This window comes from Condylura cristata, unplaced genomic scaffold, assembly GCF_000260355.1.
Source record: "Condylura cristata isolate star-nosed mole 26May11 unplaced genomic scaffold, ConCri1.0 scaffold00003, whole genome shotgun sequence".
Classification (NCBI taxonomy): Eukaryota; Metazoa; Chordata; class Mammalia; order Eulipotyphla; family Talpidae; genus Condylura; species Condylura cristata.
The window spans coordinates 63454306-63480411 of record NW_004567104.1 but is presented as its reverse complement, the minus strand read 5'-3'; the positions used below and the strand labels follow the sequence as shown (position 1 = coordinate 63480411).

The window sequence follows — 26106 nt, the reverse complement described above, 5'->3', positions numbered from 1 at the left end:
ATATGCTTCTAGTTCACCTAGATAATGTCAGATTATCTAGGGAGCTTTATTTCTCCTTTTTTTCAATGAGGTAAATTTGGTTTACAACACTGTAAATGCTGCAGATACAGGATCACACCTCTTCAGATGTATATTATTATCACATTACCACCAAGAAACACCCATAATTCTCTATTATAGTTCCATGGTTAAATATTATAAATATGTGTTTAAAATAAAAGTTTTACTCTACTATGGATCTTCAGTGAGTTAAGAGAGGCGTTTCTATAACTTCCACAAATTCTCAAGGTAAAAAGTTCTATGCATATGTGTATGAATATAAGAGTGTATATGTTTTTTGTAGGGATGCTATATTAGTTCATATGTCTTAACCATCCAGCTCTAAGAGCTCTGTCGATGTTAGCATGATTCATCAACTTATTTCAAGAATTTGAAGAGAATGAATACAGTGCAAATGCAATTGAAGCCCTCTTGGGTGGTAGCCCACACTTCCACTATGCTACCTAGCCAAAACCATCACAATTAATTTTCTATTTATCATTTTCTAGTAACTCTATTACATATAACTGTTGGGGAGAAAAGATGCCTTGAATGAACTCCACAAACACAGGTTTTATGGACTCCACCCAAACTCCAGAACAAAGAGATCCAAGACACCTAAACCACAAATCACATAGTTTCATCATTACCAAAGGGAGGATTGCTGGGACCTGGGGGTGGTTGGATGCATAACCTGAGGGTGATTGGGTGTATGTGGGCCTCTGTGGGGCTCTCTCTCTCTTGGCTTATTTGCCACCTTTCATCGGGTCCCAGCTCAGCAGAACTGATAGGACACATTCATTAATTTATCTCCTTTTCTTTCTCTCTGAGTTATTCATTTTTCATTCCCCCTTCTTTTGTAAATAAACCCTTTATTAACATTTTTGTGTGTGCCTGAAGTTGAATCTTATTATAATTCCCTTTGAAACACACAGGTCAGGACTTATAGTCAACCCATTTCATATTGGGTTTTCCCTGTAACATAACTGCCTCATTAAACAATTTTCTTTTTTGACTTTAAGTAGTGTAGCACTGAATTTTATCTTTCTGCAATTTGTTTATGTTAAAATTTATCAATTCTAGGTTGATATACATAGCACCAAGTTATAGCACCCTTTCAATTGCATATATTTTATTGTATAAAGATACTACAATTTACTTTCCTATTATTGGATGCAAGTTTCACCTGCATTTTGTGGGGCTTAAAAGGGTGTTATAGTGTGTACTGTCTCATTGTCTATATACAAGAGTTTCTCCAGCTAGAAGAGAAATTTGGGGATCCAATTTTATAGGCTTATTCAGTATTATTAAATATTACCAATCTGCTCTTCAACGTGATTATTTGAATTTTTTCCTTGTTGGACTCTGCTTCAACACGCAGTAGGGGACAGGGTCTTTAGGTGAGATCCTGCATCATCATGCAGAGATTCCAAAAAAGGGGAAAGGGGACTTAGGAAGACACAGGAGTCGGTGTTTGGTGTAAGTCTTCCTGCCCATCTTTTCAGTAGATCTTTATTTATACTGTGTAGCAAGTAGTTAATTACAATAATGTATAAGGTAAGTTAATTCCAGGCAGAAGTTTTTCCCTTCTGACCAGAATTTGTCAGTCGACAGATGTTGCATAGTTTGAGAAGCATAAAAATTCTCAAGGAAGAAGGAAACAATGCATCCTCTTTCTGATATTTTATGGCATACCAGATTATACACATTTATGATAACTTTCATGTATATACGGATGTTTAACTATGACTCAAAGGATAAAGGGTCTGGGAAAGGATGAGCTGTTAGCAAAGGATTGTTAGGGGTCTTAGGGAAGGAATAAATTGTGTTAGCAAAGTTACCAGTGATTGTCCACAGAGAAGCTAATGGCTAACTGAAGTCTAGCAGAGAGTAGTTAGGGATTGTTGAAGAAAAGGTTACATTAAGAAGTTATATAAGTCATTCATTAAGCCAAACCTATGTAAGCAAGGTTAGGAAATTGTCCATGAGTCCTTATACCCTGGGAGTCTTATCTGAGGTTTTCTTTTTGTTTCAAAAGACCAAGGAAGCTTTCCAGGAATCTTTGTGCCCTGGGGAGGGGGGGTCTTATATTTCCTGGGGCTTGCCTTTTGTCTTGCCTTTTGACTCAGGAGAAGAGGAATTTCCTGTCCTGGGGCAGCACCTGCTTGCCTGGGCCAGGCAGCCACCTTATGAGGCTAAGGCCATCCAGTTGTAAGCTGGTGGTTGCTCAGAATATTTTGATACAGAAAAGGGAGGTTGTAATATAAGTTAGCAATGGAAATTCTGATCTTTCAGAGTTTTTCCCTTCTGCCCAGAATTTGTCAGTTGTCAGAAGTTGCATAGCTGGTGTCATTTCCTCACAATGAATCCCAGTGATGTATTTTTTTGCTGTTGTTAGTATATTTGAGGACAATAATATTTCATTTTTAATTATAATGAAAACTCCATAGTTACTACTAAAGATGAACACCTCCTAAAGTTGAGTACCTACTGACCTGTAAGCTCTAATTTTCCTCATTGTTTACTTTTGTGCTTTTGTTAATTGCCAACTGTTTGTCTTTTGTGCATTGATTAGCAGAAATTCTCTACAGATCCTGGAAATGACTCTTACGCTGTAAACTGTAAGGTTCCCACCCACCATTGTTTTCCTTGGTCTGTGCCAGGGACACATGGCAAGCTGAAAGGCAATAGTTAAAACTGTTTAACAATCCTGGCCTCAATTCTGTGACTCAACTAAAAAATATATGGTTAAAAAAAGCAAAACAAAATAAGTCAAAAGAATAAAAAATTCTAATCTGTGTCTTAAATTTTTACTTTCTTGTTGATATTGATGGCTTTTTAAAAGGCCTGTGTTACTATTGGCTATGTTAATCAGTACTCTCCTTCTTAGTTTGACCTTTGGTTTTATAGTTCTTTTTGAAAAACTTAAGTATCTATATCAGAAAGCTATCTTTCTATATTTTCTTTTAAGTTTCTGTACTGTTTAGTATACATTGAGGCTACTAGAGATTTATTTTCCTTCATGGAATAAAATAAGGATCTAATTTTATTTATCCTGAGATGGATAACCAGCCCACCAGCACCACTGATTGAATAAACACCCTTTCCTCACCTACTCAAAACACTATCTTTTTGATAAATGAAGTTTCCATATGTGCATCCAGTTGTTTGCGGGTTCTTTATTATATTCCACTGAGATATTTTTCTACTCCTGAAACAATATCATGCACTCTATTATTATAGCATTGTATTGAGTTTTGATATCTGATAAGGTGAGATTCATTTTACTTTAGCAACTTTTTAATTTTCAAGAAAAATAATTTGTTTTTTTATCTTAACCTGTTGTTTTATTTCAGTTTGTTCTTCATATATTATTGTCTTTTCTAAAAGAGACATATATTCTTAGTATATGATTTATAATTATTCAAAACATTATTTGAAGATAATTTATAACAAGAGTGCTGACTTTATTTCTGAAACTTAAGTGTTTAATTTTTGGTTTTCAACTTTATTTAGTCTATCTTTACCCTCTAATTTCCTTATATAAAGTCAAAATAAATGCAATTTAAGTTCTACTAGTTTTTTTGGAAAGCAACTGCTTCTGTATCAATAATAAAATGAAAATATAATTGTGTTTCTTCCACCTTTTGGTCCCCCAAAATCAATGGCCACTTTATAAACTCCAGTTTTTCAGAGGGTGTGACTTATTGCTAGAATAATCTGGAATATAAGTAAAAAGAAACTCTCCTAAATTTGTAAGTGGTATCTTCCATGTATATTTTAAAGGACTTAATAATGCAATTTGATCAATTAAACAATGTAAATATATTCTATGAATATACACAGTCATTTATAATCTAATTTAACAAGGGGTGCAGAATGTAGTTTTCTTTTTAAATTGTAAAGAAGAGAGAAAAAAATGGATATTGCTCATTTCAGTCAACTATAACATGCCCCAATTTCAGTGCATTACAATCTCTATCTAGGGCTTCCCTATCACTGGCCAGTATTATTTAAACCAAAATAGAAGGTAAATTGATTTATTTCAAATGAATTTGATTAAATTTTCTATTTTTCTTTTTTTTTTATTCTAGATGCCCTGCTATTCAGAGCATGAACATCCTGAAGACAAACTGTACTTTAATTTTCACAAAGCAATCTCAGTATTCCCATAAAGCGTAGGCCTGGAGTTAAGGAAGAATTTATCTTAACTTGCTGTCTTCTTATAACTGGCATATTTAAAAAGATAAAGTCCAGAAGCAGTACCTTCCCCACCCAGGATACATCCTTAAAACAGAAACAAATTCATTATTTCTCTCACAGCAGCTACACCCATTCCTGGTGTAACCATAATGATATCTTGTTTAAGTGGACTTTCCTTTAAATTAAGTCAATACTTCCTTAGCTTTGCATTATATAATGGTGGTATAATAAAGACTACAAAATGTGAGTGATATAAACACACATATACACACTCTCTCTAACACAGAAAAGGACAGAAAAGCAGGTATAATATACACTGATGTCAAGTTTTTTATATATTTATGCATAGATGTTATTTTTAGAATGCCAACATGTATGTAGACCAGAAGAAATGCTTAATGACCTGAGTCAGAGGTTAGAGGTTGATCTGTTAGGAACTCTGCACAAACATCTAGGTCACATGCCTAATAACTAATTTGTTTACCATGAATTTCACCTATTTCCTAATAGTTTTCAAAAATGATAAAGTATCATTTTTGTTTACAGCACGTATTTTCATTCATGTTGACATGTGATAGGTTCAGACTAATTAACATTTACAACTTTAGACAACTCTTAACTCACACCTTCTTAAAAGTTAACTAACCGGTTAGAGCTCTTTAATATATAGGACATAATGCTACCAAAAGGACTACTTGACTCATTTACACACACTAGTAAGACTAGTAGTTGCATGTTGCCGCTTTACCGATTTTGAAGACTTGAAAGATTTTTCTCTTCAGGTGCTGAAGGTTCCTATACCTTCAAAAGCCAGAAATGACACCAAAAAGAAATGTACCTGCCAGGTACTGTTTTCTCAGTACCTATGAAGCCATATTTGCAGCTCTCTTTGTCATAATGGTGGTGATTTGTGCTGGATTAATTGCAGTGTCCTTGCTGGCAATCAAGGAAACAGAAAAAGGTAAGTTATACACCTTTGGCTAGTGAAAGTGTTCTCAGGTGCTGATAAGTCACCTACTGGTAAGTTATATTCATTGTTATGCTTTCATGACAAGGTATTTATGTTCATTCCGAGGTAGAGATATTTCACTGCCACATCACAGAATATTCAAAAAGTTAGTTGGCAGAAATTTTGAAATGTAGAGAGGTCAAGCAAAAGACTTAAGGTTTTAAAATAAACTATGTTCAGCGAGTTTCTCAGTTTCTGGGTCTCCCTTAGTGGCACAGGGGTTAAAGTTTCAGTGCTATCAAACTATCCATAGCCCCTGAGGCTTGAGTTGATCCCTCACCAGGGAGGTGACCCAAATGGCACAGCGGACCTCTCCTGTCACCTGTCACACCTGCTGTTCCCCTCAGCAGTGTATTTCAATAGATTCAACTTTTCTGATCTTCACTGTATTTGGTGAATCATCTCACCTCCCATACCTCTGGGCTACACCCCAGTTCTAATATGCATAAATAAATAAATTTTTTTTAAAGGCAACTTTTTTAGTTTCACAATAAGACAAAGTACATCTCATTGTGTGTTCATTAAGACAGAATTTAAATTATAAACATACTAAGATATTGACTACACAAGTTAGTAACTAGGCAAAGTTAAAGATAAAATAGTTTTTTCTAGAGAATAATTTCTTCACTCTCTTACTAGGACAAAAATTTGAATGAGCTTGGATGCAAATGCAGACTTACAGAAATGTCACAGTGTCTAAGTAGCAACTTGTGAATTTGTGATTTAAAAATTAAAAAAGAAAAAGATAACCATTGTGCAGAGCTAAGTTATCTGTACCATACTTTTTCAAAGATCTTTAAATATATTCTCTTGTGGTAACTTTTATGCATGGTGGAATCGCCACAGTGACTGTAGGGGGAAGTCCTAGAATGTGGACATTCTATAAAGGATGTAAAATAACGGTACCTCAAAACCAGTAAAAAAATAAATAAAATAAAATTACATGTTCTCTCAGTGCATGTGAGATAAGTAAGCTCACCCAGTGCTGCTAGCTGAATTAGCACTGTCCCTCTGTCCACTTGGAGAGGACAACTACAAACTTAAAGTTGGCATTTCCTGGAATCTGCCCAAAGCAACTCTTACCTTTATTAAATGTCACTTGTATCATTTCATTGTCATAAACTGCAAACATGAGTATACAAACAATCTTGTGAGTTAGTGGTTTCTCTTGCCCTTGTTGTATATGTGAGTAATCAGAGATGGAACTTGCTAATTCTTTAAATTTGTGTCATTGCTAGATAATAAAGATTCCAAATTATATAACTTAACTGTGGGACTGGTGCTTTTATTTGCCATTTGAAAAGTTTATAGATATTTTTTTAAACTGCCATCATAGCCTGAATATTACACTTGTTTATTTCTAAGAAAATGTTCACATTTTTTTATATTTATTGTAGTAAATGGGTCTATTAATTCTTGCTGAAAAATCACAGGTTAAAACTTTTTAATGTGAGTGATTTGGGTTTTATCAAGAAAAGTTAGCCTTTGATTTAGCTATTTTCTTCTGATTTATAAGTAAGGATTAAATCAAATGTAACAAATGTGAATGTAAATAATTGTAGTTTAATAAAATAATTTCAGTATAACCCTACAATTATGTAAACACAGTTACTAATAAGAGTATATTTTAAGGGAAAGAATACTTTTATATATCTTACATGACTATAGGAAAAATAATTGAATAGAATTTCACCTAGACCTTTAGAAAAGTAAGTGCTTTGGTCTTTTTAAATTGAGTAACTCAATTTTGTATAATCGTTTGGAAGTCCATTGGGTTCTTTGATGTGCAGTAAAGATACAAAAGTTGGCAATTCTGTAATTAAAATAGGGAATGTGTAGAAAAACTAATATGATTTAGTAGAGAACAAAAGAATATAAAAAAGGATTCAGATAAATCTATAAAGGAACATTAGAGGGCATAAATTATATTTTTAATTCATGATTTATCATATCGATTTAGACTTGCAAATACATTGCAAAATTGTAGAGTTCTTTGATAACCTCTTTCTACATTTAACTAGTATCAATCACTTTGTATAATTGTCAAAACCAAAATATGAACATTAATATAATCCTATTAACTGAAGCATATGCTTCACTCAAATGTTACCAGTTTTAGTTTTATTTATTCAGGATCTATCATAGATTCCTATAAAAATTTAGTTATCATATTTCTGTACCTCCAATCTCTGACTTCTTTAGTCTTTCCTTTTCTTCCACATGTTTGAACATATAAATCTAAATTTAATTTTGAATGTTTAAAAGCAAATGAAACAGAATAAATAGTAATGTTATTTCTAAAGTTTCTTGGGAGCTTGGGAAGTTTGGTGTCAATATGTGACAGATTCTGGGTTCTAAAGTTGGTTAATCCTAAATCCAGATATTAGGTTTGTCTCTTATGACCTTTATTATGTTGGAAAATTTTCTCAGTGAATGTGATTTCCTATTGCCCATCTTGGAAAAGAAGAAATAACATTTTCATAAATCAGGTCACTGTAAGAGTTATGTATCATTTAGAATTATTGATGACTTTGTCATTACGAATTATCATTATGAAGGTTTCAGTTGAACTGATTCATTTTAAATATAAATATATATCAAATAAAATATTCTGAAAAAGGGATCGTGCAGGTCTTAATGGTACACTCCACTACCGACACTTACATTCAATTTATTAACTTTTTCTTTACATTTTGTCCTATTGAGATAATATATTTTCCGCAGCTTTCTCAATAACTGCTACAATAATGGTATCTGTCATCAGAAGGGAAAAGGTCATACATGCCAATTTTATAATTACTAGAATGAAAGAAGTAGCTTCAAAGCTATGTTTCAAAGCAACAAACACTGAAATCTTCACAGCAATCCACATGCAGGAAACCAGCAGTATTCCTGGATGCTAGGTGTTTAAGAAGTATCTGCAAGCAACTACAAAACTTTTAATGGTTCATTTCTCACCATGTTTCCCTGAATTGGTCCCTATAATTGGTGGAACTTGCTCATCCTGTGTCTTCCAAAAGAAATCTCAATAATAAAAATAACCTGGAAGCTTGATGTGTCGGCTAGCCTTCAAAGACAAGGGGAAAAAAATTAATTGGATAGTGAAGAAGCTTACTTTTCAATCTTTGAAACAAACGGACAACTAAAAATAAGCCTGATTATGAAACATGAAGACTTCATAGAAAAAGCAAGAACTGCAAGACCAGCATGTTAAGCAAGGATTTTGCTTCCATGTCTTAGCCAGAATGTGTATAGCCTGTACTATTAATTTGCATTTTTAGTGTGTCATTTCTTATTAATTCATCTAGATGCAGAATTTGGGAAAAGTCATGAAGCCAGAGGAACATTTAAAATAACATCCGGAGCTACATATAACCCTAATTTGCAAGATAAACTCTCAGTGGAGTTCAAAGTCCTCGCATTTGACCTTCAGCAAATGGTAGGAAGCTTTAATTTTGTTTGGCTAAAGATTTCATGACATAGTTTCACTAATTACTTAGAAAAAGATACATGGCTCTCATTTCCTTTCTTTAAAAATTTAATAAATAAATGTAATGTGCCCATGATGCTAAAATATATGGATACCTTCACCAAAGAAAAGGAAGTTTTCCCAATTATTTATAAGTAGGACATAAAAATTACATTGGTTAAGTTTTAGACAAAAATTTAAATCAAATTTAATGTGCTTCTTAAAGTTCCTTTTCTGTTTTTCAGTTGGATGAGATCTTTCAATCAAGTAAACTGAAGAATGTATATAAAAACTCAAGAGTTTTACAATTTATGTGCGTATAGCTTGAATTTTTTCTTTTAATAGGAAGCACAGAATCACAATTACTGATCTTTTTGCTAATATCCATAACATAAAATAGCATCATTGTGTCCAGGAGTGGCATTCTAAATTTTATTGAGGATTGGGGAAAATACATAGCATAAACTTTCATATTAATAGTAAGTAAGAAAAACAACAACTTTGGATAACATGCTTTCTGCAGAAACGCATAAAGGGAACTGGCTTTGAATACATGTATTATGTAGAGAAATAGTCTGATATTTGACCTGTATCAAATAGGAGTCATAGAGAAGACTTTAGGTCAATGAAACACAATGAGATTGACTTTCTGGAAAGGTTAATCTCTTATCTCAGATCAGCAATAAATGAACCAGAAAAACAGGCAAAAAATATATTTAGTATATGAACTTCACAAGTCTTGATATTAGTAAAAGAGAATTTAGTTCTCAGTAACCATACAGAGGTACAAAAGTGAAGTCCAAAATCAAGCGTAGACACTATTGCAGGTCAAATAAAGATGATTTAATGCATGGAGGAAATTTAGGTCCTTGGTATTTTCGGTTGGAACAAAACACCTCATCACTGTAAGGTACAGTGAAGAAAATAGAAAAACCTTAAAAGAAAACTTTATCTTTTATATCAAAATGTTAAATATTGTTTCCTCTTTTTCTTTTCCCCCACCCTTCTCTCCTCTCTCCTTCCTTCCTTCCTCCCTTTTTCCCCCTCCCTTTTTCTCTCTTGCCTATTGATCTATGTGTGTTATTCTTTAGCACACTGAATTTCCACTGAGCCCTGCTATTCTGCCTCCTTACCTCCACCTGCCATCTTATTCCCATCCACAGTACAGAGACCTCTAGTCAAGATGTCTAAGACACTCTGATAACCTCTTATCTTGGCCCAATATCAGGACTAAAAGGAGGTAGCCACTCTCGAGAAAGGTTAATTTTTTTGTCTTTCTCAAAGTTCCATTTCATAAATATTCATTCAATATTTATTCTGTGAAGATAAAACCATGTCTAAAGACTTTCTGCCACACTTTAAGCCATTTATCTACTTTCAAGTGTGTGGAATCAAATTTCTTTTCCTTCCAACTTGGCAGTCGGTTGACCGTGAACCTTTGCATTAAAACATAAACCCCAATTCAGTTCTCAAAGGTCTTAGAATTCCTTGAGGAGAGACTTACCAGCTACCTGTCTCTCCTTTACCGGGATCTGGCCAGTGAAATCCCCACAAGCACAGTGCCCAGTTAGGGGACCCTTTGTTGTCTACACATGCTGGGTAACTGTTTTTATAGGATTGGGAAACTTGCTGAAAATATGTAGCCTTTTCCCCCTGATTTTTAACTTTATTCTCTAGGTAGTTAAATCACAGTGTTTGATTTAATTATTTGAGTTGCTGAATTAGTTATTTTCCTCTTTTATAGCTACCTAAGGGATCACAGTGGTAAAACCTTGATTTGAATTTATTGTGATTCTCAAGTAACATTCAACATTGACACCTGAACTACTTTCAATCAGAAGTGAGTTTTTGTAGGATTCAATGTTCAGGGGTCCCATGAAAACATATGTAAGATAAATTCAAGTCGGTAATTTAGAAAACTGAGCTGAGGATATAAAAAGGAATTCAGAAGCAAGAAAAAGACAAAGAACATTTAGGTTTACTTTAAATAATCATAATATAACAGACATACTCCATTGAAAAGGAAAAGTGAAGATTCCTAAATAATTGTATAGATTATTTTAAGTTTAAACTCCAGTTAATAAAATCAGAAAACAGAAATAGCTGAGTTCTCAGCTAACTAATATCCACACAACTATAAGAACCAACAACAACAAAAAGCATCTAAAACTTCCTTTGCAAATATATTTTCTCCTCCCTCCCTCCCTCCTTTCCTTCCTATCTTCCTTTCTTCCTTCTCTCCACCCTCTCCCCACTCCCACTGGAATTAAGTTACTTCATTCTATTTTAAATCTTATCTTTTTTTCTCTGAAGTAATGTATATGTATTTTAAAAACACATTGTCCTTCTTTGGTTCACACCTTCAGATGGAGGTGACCATTACCACACCAGTCACCAGAGTACCCACAATGCACCATAATCTACTGGGTCCCTCCTTGCTGCTCACCCTCCCCTTCAGCAAAATACTTATTTTCCTTTATGTGGCTGATTTTAATTAAACTCACCCTGGTGGTGGAGCGGGTTAAAGCGCAACACTACAAGCTAGCCACAGCACTTGAGTGCGAGTTGATCCCAGGCCAGAGGCGACCCATATGACACAGCAGACCTCTCCTGTCTCACCCGCTGCTCCCCTCAAAAGTGTATTTTGTGCATCTACCTCTTTGCTCCTTATCCTCTCTCTGGCGAATTCTCTCACTCCCTGCACCTCTGGCCTGTACCCCAGTTTTGTATGCATAAATAAATAGATCTTAAAAAATAAAACTCACGGGCCCTCCCTGGTGGCGCAGCGGGTTAAAGCACAGCACTAAGAAGCTTCAGCCATTTCCACATGAGTTTGATTCCCGCCTGCCCCGGAGGTGACCACGTGGCACTGCAGACCTCTCCTGACCCGCCCGCTGATCCCCTCAGCAGTGTACTTCGTCGATCTGCCTGTTCTGCTCTCCACTCTGTCTCTGGTGAATCCTCTCACCCTCCGCATCTCTGGCCTGTACCCCAGTTCTGTATGAATAAATAAATCTTTAAAAATAAATAAATAAAATAAAATAAAACTCACAGGACACGCATCTGCACATGCCTGTGTATACTGTCAGTATATAGCACTGCTGATGCGAAAGTTATTTAAATTACCCATTCACCTGTCCCTCTCTCTCTTTTTTTTTTTTTTACAAGTATCATTTAATGCTAACTCCTGCCAAAATGTATTTTGTGCGTTTGTGCATGTGTGTGTGGGTTCTGTGTGTTTAACCACTCTGCAGGGCAGTCAGATGGCTTGTTCTTTTCCAGACACATTTTCTGTTAATTCTGTTTTGTGTCTGTCTCAGACAGCATTTAGCAGTTGATTTTTTTTTTTTTAAGTACTGTTTACCCTTTGTGGCAAATGCAGCCTATTTTGCTCTTTGAGCACAGATGAGTCACAAAGTTAGGAAAGGAAAGACTTTTGTTTACTCAGCAGCTCTAAAGGTTATCAATATCATTAAGGAAAATAAGAGATAAGAAACCTTTTGATTTATTGCACAACAGGTCCCCTGTACAATGATAGGATTTATCTGCTTAAGAAAAAAGACTCAGACATTCTGCTGGAACAAGTACTCTGAAACGAAAATACCTATTTTGTGTTTTGTAATTTTTTTCCTGCAAAAATACTCTCATTTACCTTAATAAACAAAATCAGCCTACAGCAATAATAGAGATCATTATTAACCACTGATTTAACAGCTTTGCTTTCTTATTAGGTAAAACACAGTGTTCATTATGGTTTTCTTGATTCCTATTATACATCTCTCTTATCTCAACATTTACACTAAGAAAACAAATTTTAAAACTACAACTATAAATGAATATAAGATATGAAGTGCCTGTCCTTGCAAAGTATAAATTTAATAAATGTTATACACAATTCACAACTAAGAAAATACAGGGTTTTTTTTATATTAGTTTATTTTTACATATTTTTGTGCCTTTTTCCATCTCAGTTGCAATCCCCTTGGGTTTCCCATCACCAAATCACCCATGTGCCATCACCATAGTCCAGTGCATTTCGCTCCCCCCATTGTTTTGATCCCATCCCCCACTCCACCCCCACAAAATGTCTCTGGTATATAGCTGTTCATCATTATCATTATCTTCTCACCTGTTCCGTTATATTCTTGCTATGAGAGAATACAGTTTTTAAATAAAAAAAAATACTTTATGCCTGAGGATGAGCCAAGCCAGTTGCTTTCAACTCAATGAAGGAATATTCCAGATTCGTAACTTCCCTATTGAAAATATATTTCCCACTCCCTTAGTTAGATGAAATAAAAGCAAGTGTCCAGTAAAATTAAGCTTGTAGAAATTACATAATGAGGAAAAAAATAGATTTAATCAAAGTTAAAAGTAGCATGTAATTCATAAGCAAAGATGTGGAACTGAAAACAGAAAAATTAATGGATGCTTCTTACTCTTGCTTCATCTTAGTCATATTTAATTCTATCCATTTAACGATTTGAGTAGTGAGACTGATTAAGGAGATGGAAGAAGAGGGGGGAAAAGAAAGAACAATATAAAGAACAAAAGGAGAAGTAAGAAGGAAAAGAAGGAGGGAGATGAGATAAAGGAGGAGAAAGAGGAAAGAATCTATCTCTCAAATGTTGGGAGAGAATGAAATATCTTTCCCTTCCTCTAAAAAAACCTCAACTAAAGTTATTTTCCTCATTTACTTGGTTATATTGTTATGATAACAATGTATGACAATAAAAACCAGGTAAAAGTGTTATCTTACAGCACAGATTATAGCAACTAAATCTGCTTCCAGAGAAAAGTGTTGTACTGACTTTTCTATTGAAAGGTAGTATAATGATGTTGATAGCAGTAGTGGTGGACGAGGGGGTGTATGAGAACTATATAAAAACCTATCTGAGAAACAGAGGTTCATGGGTTCATTCTTATCTTGGATATCATTAGGTTGTATGACTGGGCAAAGTTTCTTGTTATATTCTGAGCCTCAATCTTATTCCTGAAATGACACTGTTGAACACCATCAGGTATAAAAATAATCTCTTTTTTCTGGAACTTCATTTAAATAAATCAGATGAGAACTGACAGTATGCCAATTAGGGCTTCTTAATCTATAATTTACAGAAAACATTATAGAAAGTGCTTTAAATAATAAATGCTTATCATCTGACTGTACACAAAATTCTGGATGTTTCAGTGGCAGTTAATTCACTGTACAATAACAATAATAAGGTAATAAAAAAACATATATGCTTTCCTTCTTTCTATGCTATCTTTAGCTTGCCAAGAAGTTCATCTCATAGCCCCAAGATAGATGTGGCAGTTGTAGTTACCACATGTAGACATAATCATGTCCAAAAGGTTTAGTTGCTATAATCTGTGCTGTCAGAAAGATAACTCAAAAGATTGTGATTCATCGATCCTCTGTGTGTCTTTATGTTCTTAGGAAAACATTTTGTCTATTATTTTTCTTCTATCTGTAAAATAAATATATGAAAAAAAAAAACATATCTGGCACAATAGAATGAGGATTATCATTCTAGTCACACTAAAGAGAATTTCATAGCCATCTTATATGAACTGAGCACAAATCACTAAAAGAAGCCTGTCTTTCACCTTTTTTGTCACCTTTTGCTTTGCAGAAATGGCAGCATTGTAGTTATATTTGACCTTTCCTTTGGCCAGTGGGTATCAAATGAAAATGTAAAAGAAGAATTGATACACGGTATTGAAGCAAATAAATCCAGTCAACTGGCCACTTTCCAGATTGATATGAACAGCATTGATATCACAGGTATCTGTAAATATTTTTTTATTTCTTTGAATCATTAAGCTATGAAATTAAAATTTTAGCTGTATACCAGGAAAGAAGCAGGATTGCCCTTGACTTTAGGAAAAGGTCTTATTGCCTAAAGTAATACATTTACATGAGAAACCAGAAATTCAAAAGAAACTGTATTTAAAGGAAACTATCAAAGAGAAAAAGTTTATGACATGTCACATATCAAAAATATTCTGAAAATACTGGAATGCATAAATGTTTTTGGATTTTATCACATGCTTAGCATTCATCAAAATACTCTGACCAGGAACATTCCAACAGGAAATGACACTCATTATTTTCCGGAGACATTAGAACTAAGTGGTGAGTCAAATTGTTACTTGAGAATTTAAAAGAAGGAGAGAAGAAACAAGGGCAATGAGTTTGGTCCATCCCAATTACTTATTTAAAAAACCTTAAACTTTATTTTAAAAATAATAATTTTAAAATAAGAATAAATTAAGGACAGAGAGACACAGAACATTAAAAATTATAGTGGCCCAAGATGTCTATAATTGGTTAACTTATTCCAAATTTTTCATTTTAGTTTTCCTCTGTTCAGCTCAACCTTGACAATTTGTGTTTATTTTCATTGAGAACAATACCAATTTTCTAGTCCCATTCAGGACTACAGTCTTTTATATGGAAACCTTGGGGTCCTTTTGTATCATTCCTTGCTGGGATTTAGAAATGGTGAATATTAGAAAATTAATCAATATATAAGTATTCATATCAAACAGAATAAAAGAAAACTAACATTCACATAGTTTGTTACAAAATGATACCAGTATGATTGTCTTCAAATTAATATATAAAATCCTATAGCAGATTTTGGTTTTGTTTTCTTTTGATTTGTCGTGGTAGATATGAAATTGTAACTCTCCAGTGACTGTTCTTGACAGTACCTCAAATCACAGTGTATGCTTTCATTACGTCTCTTGCTACCTCCTACATGTTCAGTGAGAAGAGAGCTAATGTGTTTGGAGCCTCATCTCCTGACAGTAGAAACCCTACCTACTGCACAGCTCCTAGAGCAGATCCTGTTTTTGGTCTTTGTGTTATCATGTGAGCTGAAAACTGCTACTGTTATTAAGCTTTACCTATTAACACATTTACTCCTCATATCAATCCTATTATATAGGATTACATAGATATAGAATATCTTCTCCCCTCCACATTACAGATGAAAAGATCAATGCAAAGCTAGTTTGGATAAACGGGAGCTTGTTTATAATGGCTTTTTTTCTTCGAGTCAGTACTTGAGGCATTTCAAAAAATGTGACTTAATGATTAATTTTCATAGTTACTTCCAGAAAATTGTCTCCTTGCTATAGTTATTTTAATGTAGATCAGGTTTTGAAGATTTCCTGTGGCAGACATTATAAAATTCATTTTCATGACTACCTACAATTGAGCTATGAGGGAGAAAGGGTTTTGTAGTTTTAAGAAATGCTCATTTATTCAATAAAATCACATCATGGAGCTAAATTAGAATATGTCACATCAACCCAAGAATATGCTTCACAAGTTCAAGGTACATTTTCATTCATTGGACTGCGTTAAAACATATTCATAGACATGACATCAAACTTAAATTTATTTAAGTTTAATATTAATTATTATCATGTGACTTTTCAAATTTATAATACTTTAAAATTGGTTTAAAATCTCATAAGAACTGTGGATTTTTTGTACAGTACACTTTTGAATAAAACTAAACCATAATTAAAATATTACTTTCTTCATTTAAAAAGTATTATTAACTTTAATTTTTAATTATCATTATCAATTATCTACCACATTCCTTTTAGAAACTGCCATATAAGTGTTGCAGAAACAAGATAATGAAGATTATTCAAGTAGGACAAATCTATTAGTTTAGGTCCTAATATATATTTATTATATTCAATATTAATATGTTTTAACACAAAACAATTGCTAAGGTCTGTTTTAAATATAAATTAATATATGAAGCTATAGTGAATAAATACCTTTGTAAATGGGAAAATATAACTTTTTCAGAGGTTAGTTCCACAGATTGAATAAACAGATTTTGGAAATTTAATAAAGGTATCTCAATCAAGTAATTGTATTCAACATGACAAAAGATAAAATGAGAACCTTATAGAATGAGATGCCCTTTGAATGAATATTCAATCTAGAGTTAATGTCTTACATTTATAAGTCCAAGATTTAAATCAACTTTATTCCAGCATCTTTAGAGAATCAAATGATGACTTTCCAGATGTGTTGCATTGCACTCTTTAGAGAGGAGAACCAAGACTTAGTGATAGCTTTGTTTTAGTCCAGCATTTTCTTCACTCCATTTTTATAACTACAAATGCTCAGAAAATTATAAACATTACTTTGTGCTATCAAATCCAATATAAAGGATAAAAATAAAAGAAACAGTGTAATATATAACAACTACTTAGTGAACAAATACTCATTCTTTACATGAATGTGCTATGTTCTGGTATTATGAACATAACTTTTCTAAGGAACAACAACAAAAAAAAGACCTATTAACATGAGTATGAAACTGAAAGTAAAAGAAAAGGGTAGGTCGTAGGGCACCAGGTGGGAACCTAGTGTACCAGAGTGAAGGATTATGGGTGCTTTGGTGGTGGGTGTGGTGTGACATGCACACCACAATGTAAATTTATACTTCTAAATTATATGTAGTTTTCTAATGCAAAGTTACCACTTAAAATAATTTAATATATAAATAAAAATAATAGCAATTATCTTAATATCACCTATTGTTATAGACTAGCAGTTCTCTGGCATCTCCAGGTCAATTTTAATATTATTTTTATCATATTAAAATAGTTTCCTTGTATTTCATTTTCAGTTTCTGAGACGTTTCTGATAACACAGCAGTTAATATTACTCTGTTTCATAGATAAGAAAACTGGAGTACAAAAACTTACAGGTTTAGCTTTAAACCACAAAAAGTGAAAATTACTTTAGAAGCTAAACCTGGATTATTTGACATCACTCCCCTCCTCTATTAGATAGTTACATTATCTATGGTTAATAAAGACATCATTAGCATCAAAAATTTTTTTTAAGGAAAGTCAGTTTCATTCAATGTTAGCAGTTTTTCCTTTGATTATTTCCCCCCACACAAGTTGGACATGTTGGCTCTCTCTCAACATGCCACTGGTTGCTAATCCAATACCAAAGAAGCCATGGATTCACTCATTCAGGAATTTTTCATTAAGTGCTTTATACTTGTATGTATAAAGAATCACTATTGGATTCCTTGAACTTAAAATTTTCTCCCATATTATGTGGGAAACAAATCTGCTAAAATATAAGTAGCTAAAGCAGTGTACTCTATCTGAGAAGGCATGGTGATGAGGGGTTAGAGAACATGGGCAAATACTTCCCTCACCCTACATTTTTCTCTTCTGGAACACAGAAAAGAAACCTCATTTCCTGTGTGTGAACTACAGGGATGGGATGAGTATACTGTTGGTCCCATCTTTCACATTTATATAAATTACTTGACATGTGGTCTTTGGCCAGCTACCTACTTATTTTGAACTTCATAGTTATTATCTGCAAAATAATGATTAAAATATGTATTTTGGATTGTGGTCATGAAGATTAAAAGAGACCGTTTGGGGTCCTCCATGAGGGCGCAAAGGGTTAGGACGCAGCACTGCAAACTAGCGGCAGCCACTTCAGGGCAAGTTCGATCCCCTCCGTTGAGGTGACGCACATGGCGTGGGAGACCTCTCCTGACCCACCCGCTGCTCCTCTCAGCAGTATACTTCACGATCTGCCTGTTCTGCTCCCCTCTCTGTCTCTGGTGAAGCCTGTCACCACCCTTGCACCTCTGGCTTGTACCCCAGTTCTGTATGAATAAATAAATAAATCTTTTTAAAAAAGTATGAAAAGAGACCATTTGGATATCACTGGACCCTCTCATATTATAACAGGCACAATAAGAGGACAGGCCTTCTCCATTCCTTCTTATGATCTAGAAGACAGCTGGATACTTTTTAAAAACCTATTCCAAGCTGAACTAAGTTTAAAACAAGATAATTGTACATAGCAATGCTCATTTTAATCTGATCATGTATTTGACCAAAAAAAAAAAATCCATTTTAAAATCCATTTTTGTTGAGACTATTATTATTTGAATCAATTCTCACAGCATTTTCATAAGGTAAGTAGGTGGCAAAATAGCATATTCCTTCTTTTGTTGGATCAAGGACTACAAGAGTCTTTAATCATCTTTCCCATTTATTCCTCTCTTATGGCAAGATACTATAGATTTATGAAGAAGAACAAGACAATTAAGCTTGAAAACCATAGTTTCCAAGCAGTAATTTATTATGAATATGCCTTTCAGGGATGTTAAGTTTATTCTCATTTTTATATGCCTGGAAGACGAGTTTGAGAAAAATCAACAAATGCATGCATCATATACCTGGCATTAGTACTATTATAAATCCTGCCAAAGAGAATTTTTATATGATAGCAGGTATGAAGTCTGTGAGGATTATGTTCTGTTGCTCAACTGCCTTTGTTGCCAATTACTGTAAAGTTTTACTAACCCATTTGGAACCCAGGAGGAGAGAGATGGGAACTAAGGAGCATTACTCTGATTGATAACTTAGTTGCTGGTGAGAGCCAAGAGGGGCTGTTCTGGGCATTGTTCGTACACTGTAAGGGTTTCTAGAGTAGCTTTCTCTAGACCTTTGTTGCTTGCCATATGAGCAATGATTGCACAAAAACAAAAGTTTCACTATCACGGGCTTACTAAATCTTGTACAAAATGCAATCTTGCTACAATTGCACTATACAGAAGGGCATGGGAATCGAAAAAAGAATTAGCTGATTTAGCAAAGAACATGAAATTGGGCCAAGAGCAGCTGCATAGAGTGATGCTCCTCAATTGAATTGTCCCAGGACTGCGACAGGAGAACTTTATCTAACAACAAGTTTATTGTGACTTCAGGTAATTTTCTTTCTCTGCATTTGAAAGAACAACATATGTATTTTGGAACGCTCTCTTCTAATTTATGACATGCCTATCACATAGGGTCAGAACTATGAAAGTATCTTTGCACTGTAAATTCATTTGGATTGATCAGCTCCACTCTTTCTAGATGGATTAAATTTGCTCTATCATTGTGAATGATTATTTCTGTAAAGAGATGTCTCTTTTTCCAATGCAGTGTAGTGAAATAATTTTGGTTCTAAAGGCAGACATGCATGGATTTGGATTCTTCTGCCACCAGTAAGTAGGCTTAATTTGTCTCAAATAGCTTTGGTCACCAAACACCATCACCCCCGTTTAACAAATAGGAAAAATAAAAATCTTAGTTTTCCAAAACATCTTCAAATTATTATCTGTGTATAACACTTATTGTAAGTGTTATAGAGCAAATAATAATAATGGATTAGTCTTTTTATTCTCCACAGTGCTTAGCACAAGACCTCACAAAGTAGGTGCAGGAGATTCTTTATTTGTTTTTGCATAGAATTAGTGGGGTTAGGCCAGAGGTGTGGGTCAGGGGTGAAAGGATTAGCCAGAGACAGAGTGGAGAGCAGAACAGACCCGCGTCTCTGGAAATAATTGTGACTTTAGAACTCTCTAAAGTAACTACATTTGAGTTTATACTGAGTCTTTCATGACACAAATATAAGTTGATTATTAAAATTTTCCACTTGCACAATTTCAATGATGATCATTTACTGGTGAGTATTCATAAAATCCCCAAAAATAGTATCCTGAAAATAAAATGTCATAGATATAAAAATATGTGCATGTCTTTTTCCTACTCAAAATAACAGTAATTATTATTAAGGCAATTCAATTAGCTTCTAAAAAAACAGAATCAACTAATATTTTCTGGTGCACATTTCTTTAGGTAGAATTTTTTTTTTTTTAAAGACTTATTTATTTGTACATACAGAACTGGGGTACAGGCCAGAAGCTCAGGGGCGGCGAGAGGCTTCACCAGAGACAGAGTGGGAAACAGAACAGGCAGATCGACGAAGTACACTGCTGAGGGGAGCAGCGGGCGGGTCAGGAGAGGTCTGCCACGCCATGTGGTCACCTCCAGGGCAGGCGGGAATCGAACTCATGCGGAAGCGGTTTTAGATTCTCAGTGCTGTGCTTTAACCCGCTGCGCCACCAGGGACGGCCTCTTTAGGTAGAATTTTTAATTCCCTTCTTACTAAATCCCCATAGATTAATCCAGATGTCATAGATCATGAGATTACAAGAGACAACTATTGTTATTAAGGAATAAAATATGTATTTCCCATATTGGTTTTAATATGAGAAAATTCTCTGTGGACCAAACAGAGAAAAAATATTTTTATTAAACTATCTAGAGAGACCTAGAACATAACCTATACCAGACTACCTAATATTTCACCATCAATTAGAAATACTTCAAAACAATCAGTGATTCATCCCTTATAATTATTAATGAGACTAACAACTATTCACAATTGAACTCATTACTGCAGAAACATAAGCACCCTCCTCAGCACCCTCTTTCCCCAGCTCTTTGTTCAAAAGTCCACCTAGTCACTAAAACTTATCAATTCTACTTGTAAAATAGCAACTGAGTCCATGACTCATTCCCTTTGCTAGTGCAAATTTCCAGCCCTCATTAAGTTTCACCTTGATCATTGGAACAACCTCTCACTTGGTCACCTCTATCTACATGGTTTCAGAATGGTCTTAGTGAGGCATAGGCAGGTCATAACGTATATGCATGTAAAAACTTTCAGTGATTGCTTATAGAAAAACATTTCTAACATAATACAAAATGTTTTAAAAAGTCCTAGATTTGGAACCAAATTCTCTCCATCTTAGGAATTCTGAAAACATCCTACCAACTAGATAAATTAGATTACCTGTTTTCCATACACTGGACTGCTGTTGTAGGGGCATGCAAACATTCCATATTTCTCGTGCATTCTCAACATATGTAAAATCTTACATGAAGATGTGGAAGGGAACCAATGGCCTAGTGCTGGGTGTTCCCATAGTTCATTTTAGGACTCCTTTCAAATAATAATTACCTTGATTATTTAAAAAATAACTACCCTGACAAAATCCCAAATGCCACAAGAATGGAGCCACTGTCTTACTCATTCATTCATCACTTAATAATCCATGCCACAGATACTAGACAATAAGTATCTGTGGAATGATTAAATAATCAGTGATGAAATCACTGGTGTCACTTGCAAGTGTAGTTCTGAAGCTTAACCGACAGAACTCAATTGTCAATCCCATTAGATGTGAACCATCTGGAGATGGCAGGTCCCTAGGGAATAGAAGAGCCAAAATTACGCATCTTCTTAGCTCTATGCCAAAATCTATACTTTCAAATGCTGAATACTTAGACTTCTATTTCCATTTCTAGAGTTTATATATAATGCTTTTTTGTTGTTTTATTTATTGAGCTTTGTGAAATATTGTAAGTGTTATGTCTTGCATGGGTTAGGGACACAATAATTAAGGTTACTACCTTGAGAGCTATTGCACATCTATCACTGATTATAGGTACATGTGAGTTTACTTAACTCCATTTTTTGCCAATATCTTATTCTCTTAAGTGGAGATGTCCTGTCATTTGGAAATGTCTCTGATTTTTATCCTATCCTATATTATATTTTAGGTGATCTATGAAATTCCCATATATTTACATCCATGTTAATGAAGACTGATTACAGAAGTCTCATTTACTTTATAAAGACATAACGCTATCCAAGCATACTCCTAATTCTTACCTCAGAATATATATTGACAAAAGTAGTTTTGTTTTCCCAATAATTTTATGAAGCAAAGAAAATTTTCAGAATCAAATATATGTTTAAAACCCAGCAGATGGCAGTACAGTGCTGGTTTTAAGATTAAGAACAATCATAAAGAATGCTATTGAGCTTAAAGATTTTTTAAAATTCATCATTATTTTAATCACAGACTCACATTCTCACCTTGAGTTGGAATCTAAAAACATACATCTTTACCAAATTGTGTAAGAATTTTATAATTGCACCTAAAAGTTCCAAGATAATTTTTTAAAATAAAGTGCCTTTCTTGGTCATCTCTAAACAAGCTGTATGGAAGAAGAGATTTAGGGGAGAACAATCTGGATAATACCAATCAATCAGATCCTTGCAACAGAGAACCCTTTAGAGGTCATTTACAGCTTTCTTGCTAACAAGCTCTAACTAGACGCAGACATAATGAATGCAACAAGAGTTGGTTTTTCCTTGTGATCAATGTAGCATTGTGCTGGACATTCCTTTATTTTGCTATAAAACGGTTTTTGTTAACAAGTTTTTTCTGTGCAGGATGCAAATCTTGACTTTAGCCACTATATTTTCAAAGAATAATTTTATAAAAAAATTAAGGGGTTATTAGATACTGCAGATGCTGTAATAAAAATTCTAATTGTCTCGCCAAACATGTATAATAACCGTCGGAGGGGTAAGTATTCAGGTCCAAATACCAAACTGTAATTGATTTATCAAAGTTAAAATATACAAAATAAACATTCATATCTAACACCAATAAAGAAATATTTTTCTAAAGTTTAGAATTTTGGTATTTTACCAATGCCTTATTCATTTCATGAAGAAAAGATTTAATTTCATGTACATATTTATTTTTTAATTTTAAATTAAAATATAGTATCATAAGTATGTACCTACATAATAAATACCAAAATATTGTATACTCCCCATTGGTAGGAAATGAAATCTACCATGTAGGCTGTTGAGCCTATATATATATATATATATATATATATTTTTTTTTTTTAAAGAAAATATCTCAGTAGAATGCTCACCTCCCTCAAGACTTTGTGCTGATGGGCTAACTTGTGTCAGAACTGATTTGTTCTGTGATGGAGAAGCCAACTGTCCCGATGGTTCAGATGAAGACAGTAAAGTATGTGGTAAGTAAAGAACACACTCGCTCACGATGTGCACGAGCGCATGCGCACAGACCCCTATGGGAGAATGACCTTTTCGAAGAGTCATGGTTGTATTTTAATACAAAATTTCAAACTGCAGTGATATTTTCCAAAACTCCTCTTCCTTATTTCTTATTACTTTTCTTCCTTATTACTGTGTCCCCGTCTGTTACCAATTCCCATGCTTTTTTAGTCTTTTTTACCAATGTGCCAACATCTCAGTCCTTTTTGGGTGACCTAACAGCTTCTAACTCAGTGTTTAGCTCTCTTTAATTTTGATTGTTGCTCATTTCATCTTTTGCATAAAAATAATAAATAGCTAATTAGGGTACTTGAATTGTACTTCTCCATGATGAATCAATCCTTAATGTTTCATTGTTTTTTCATTTAAAATTTTAAAATCTATTTTGAGTGATGATGATGATATTATTTAATGGTTCAGTAGTATTTATTGTATGCCAAGCTGACTCTCTGTAACTTCAACACATTTGCTCTTAACTTATTTCATTTTTTAGCTGAGTAACATGACAGATTGCATTTTAAGTGCATGACAGATTACTACATCCATGGAAATACAGATAGGTAAGCAACATGAAGAATGATTTATATGATTCAAATATCTAATTTCTTCTTCAGAATTTAAACAGAAAGCATGAATTAAACAATTTTTGGTATGGTTTATGACCAGTTTTAAAACTGACCTCAAGCACAATTAATTCCTAAAATGTGTAAAGCCTGTAGTTAGGCTTTATTCTATTTTGTTCTTGCCAGATATTAACTAAAGATGAATGCTTCATAAAAGCTGAACTTTTATATATTACCTGTCTACTTGGTACATAAGCCAGGCCTTGATCTTTTTCCTAGTACCAACTCCCAAAAAGGCAACTCGACAAAGAGACTTCTAACTAAGCAATCCCAAATCAAATGTTCTTGGATAGACTCCAAGCCTTCAGAGTTTAACTACATACTTTGAAGTGCACTCAGAGCATATTGGAAGAAAGTGCAGACCACAGAATATTTTTAATCTATTTTATATAACTAAATTACTCAAAGAAGAAGAAAGCAACATTCTTTTTTGCTATGGTTTTTGGGCAGTTTCTAAAACCTTTTTAAGGAAAAATGATACAAGTGTGCCATCATGAGGCAATAAAGGTGATATTGATTTACATCTCAAACATAATAATGTACATCAAAGCTAGACACAAGGTTAAGCCTACATAATCGGCATGAAGAACTTTAAATGGGTAGATGAGATGAACTGAATAATCAGAAAATGAACCACACCTACTATTTGATCTTTACTGTATTGGAGTTTATAAACTTCATGATCAATTAATATCAGTGCATATCAAAAAAGTAACCAAAGAACTATCAGGTGTGGTAATAAGGCCATAAATTACTTTTTTGAGTCACTATAGTCTCATGACATGAACCTCAGTATTAGAATGGAATTAATTCTTTAAATTTGCCTTAAAAACATAATCAAACTACATTATTACCTCTCTGTATGATAGATGTTTTGTGTTAATTGAAACTTGGTGCATTGACTACCCATCCATGACATTAACTTTCTTAAATCTCTTATCTTTTCCATTTTTCTTGTATCTTTCATTACATGTATTTTAGAATGCAGTGTATCTACTTTGGGGAAAAAAATTTGCCTTGGTGGAATGAGGAAGTAGATCAATCACTCAACCTGTATCCAGCTAAGAGTCAGACATATCTGTTGTTTTATTGATCATTTAATCATTCATGATGAGCCCAAGAACCCAGCGCACTGTGCCTCAGTAGCATGAACTTATAATTTCTACATGAAAGCCCTATCCATCAATCTACATTCACAGAAAATCCTCTCTATATGAAAGTGACCTTTGCTCCCTCTTTCTTTTTGCTCCAGCTGTGAGCTCTAATTCTAGTTGGTGTTATAAATAGAGTCACATTAATGTTGACTTCCTCACACAGCTTCCTTTTTTTAGTATTTAGTTATTTAGGTTTGCACAACTTATAGCTGACTATAGCTGAACCAAGATTTCTTTAAATTGTTTTTCTTTTCTGATTAGAATTGCATCAGCAGGAAAGTTCACTTTTTAGCTGACCTGAGAGGGAAAGATGCTGACTCAGTGTTTAGGTCAATGTTCAGGCCTGTTTGGAAGTTGGCACGTGTCTACATAGATGGTTTGCATGTCCCTATCAGAGTGCACAAAATACCTTGGTGGCGGGCACAGATCATGTTTGATTTATACATCACGGGGAATTCAATGCCCTGTGCAAACTCGCCATTGGTAGACTCTGATCCAGCTGAGGAAGCTCTCTGTGGACCTTCAGAACATGCCTTTATGAATCTCATCCCATTACAGGTGGCATTTTCATACCACAGCCAAAAGGCTGATATTGTTTGACAGGCTCATCTATCTCCTTCCTACTCCAAATTTTTTTCTGAGGCTTCACAAGAAAGTACTGTACCTTCTAAAACGTTTTCATCCTGAAGCCCTATAAGTCTATTCAGTCACAGTTCTATTTTTTTTTAAGATTTATTTATTTATTCATACAGAACTGGGGTACAGGCCAGAGATGCGGAGGGTGAGAGGATTCACCAGAGACAGAGTGG

The 26106-nt window shown here is 34.1% G+C and overlaps 1 protein-coding gene across 1 annotated transcript in view; it reads left to right on the top strand.

Annotated features, from left to right (window-relative positions):
• Window positions 1-5058: 5058 nt before the first annotated feature.
• Window positions 5059-26106, top strand: part of TMPRSS15 (transmembrane protease, serine 15) — an 82540-nt gene continuing 61492 nt past the window's right edge. Inside the window, exons 1-7 of the mRNA XM_004675305.1 lie at window positions 5059-5203; window positions 8560-8690; window positions 8966-9033; window positions 14357-14514; window positions 15422-15426; window positions 17307-17331; window positions 23349-23480. Of these exons, the coding sequence (XP_004675362.1) occupies window positions 5059-5203; window positions 8560-8690; window positions 8966-9033; window positions 14357-14514; window positions 15422-15426; window positions 17307-17331; window positions 23349-23480 (664 nt within the window). The remainder of the gene's footprint in view (window positions 5204-8559; window positions 8691-8965; window positions 9034-14356; window positions 14515-15421; window positions 15427-17306; window positions 17332-23348; window positions 23481-26106) is intronic.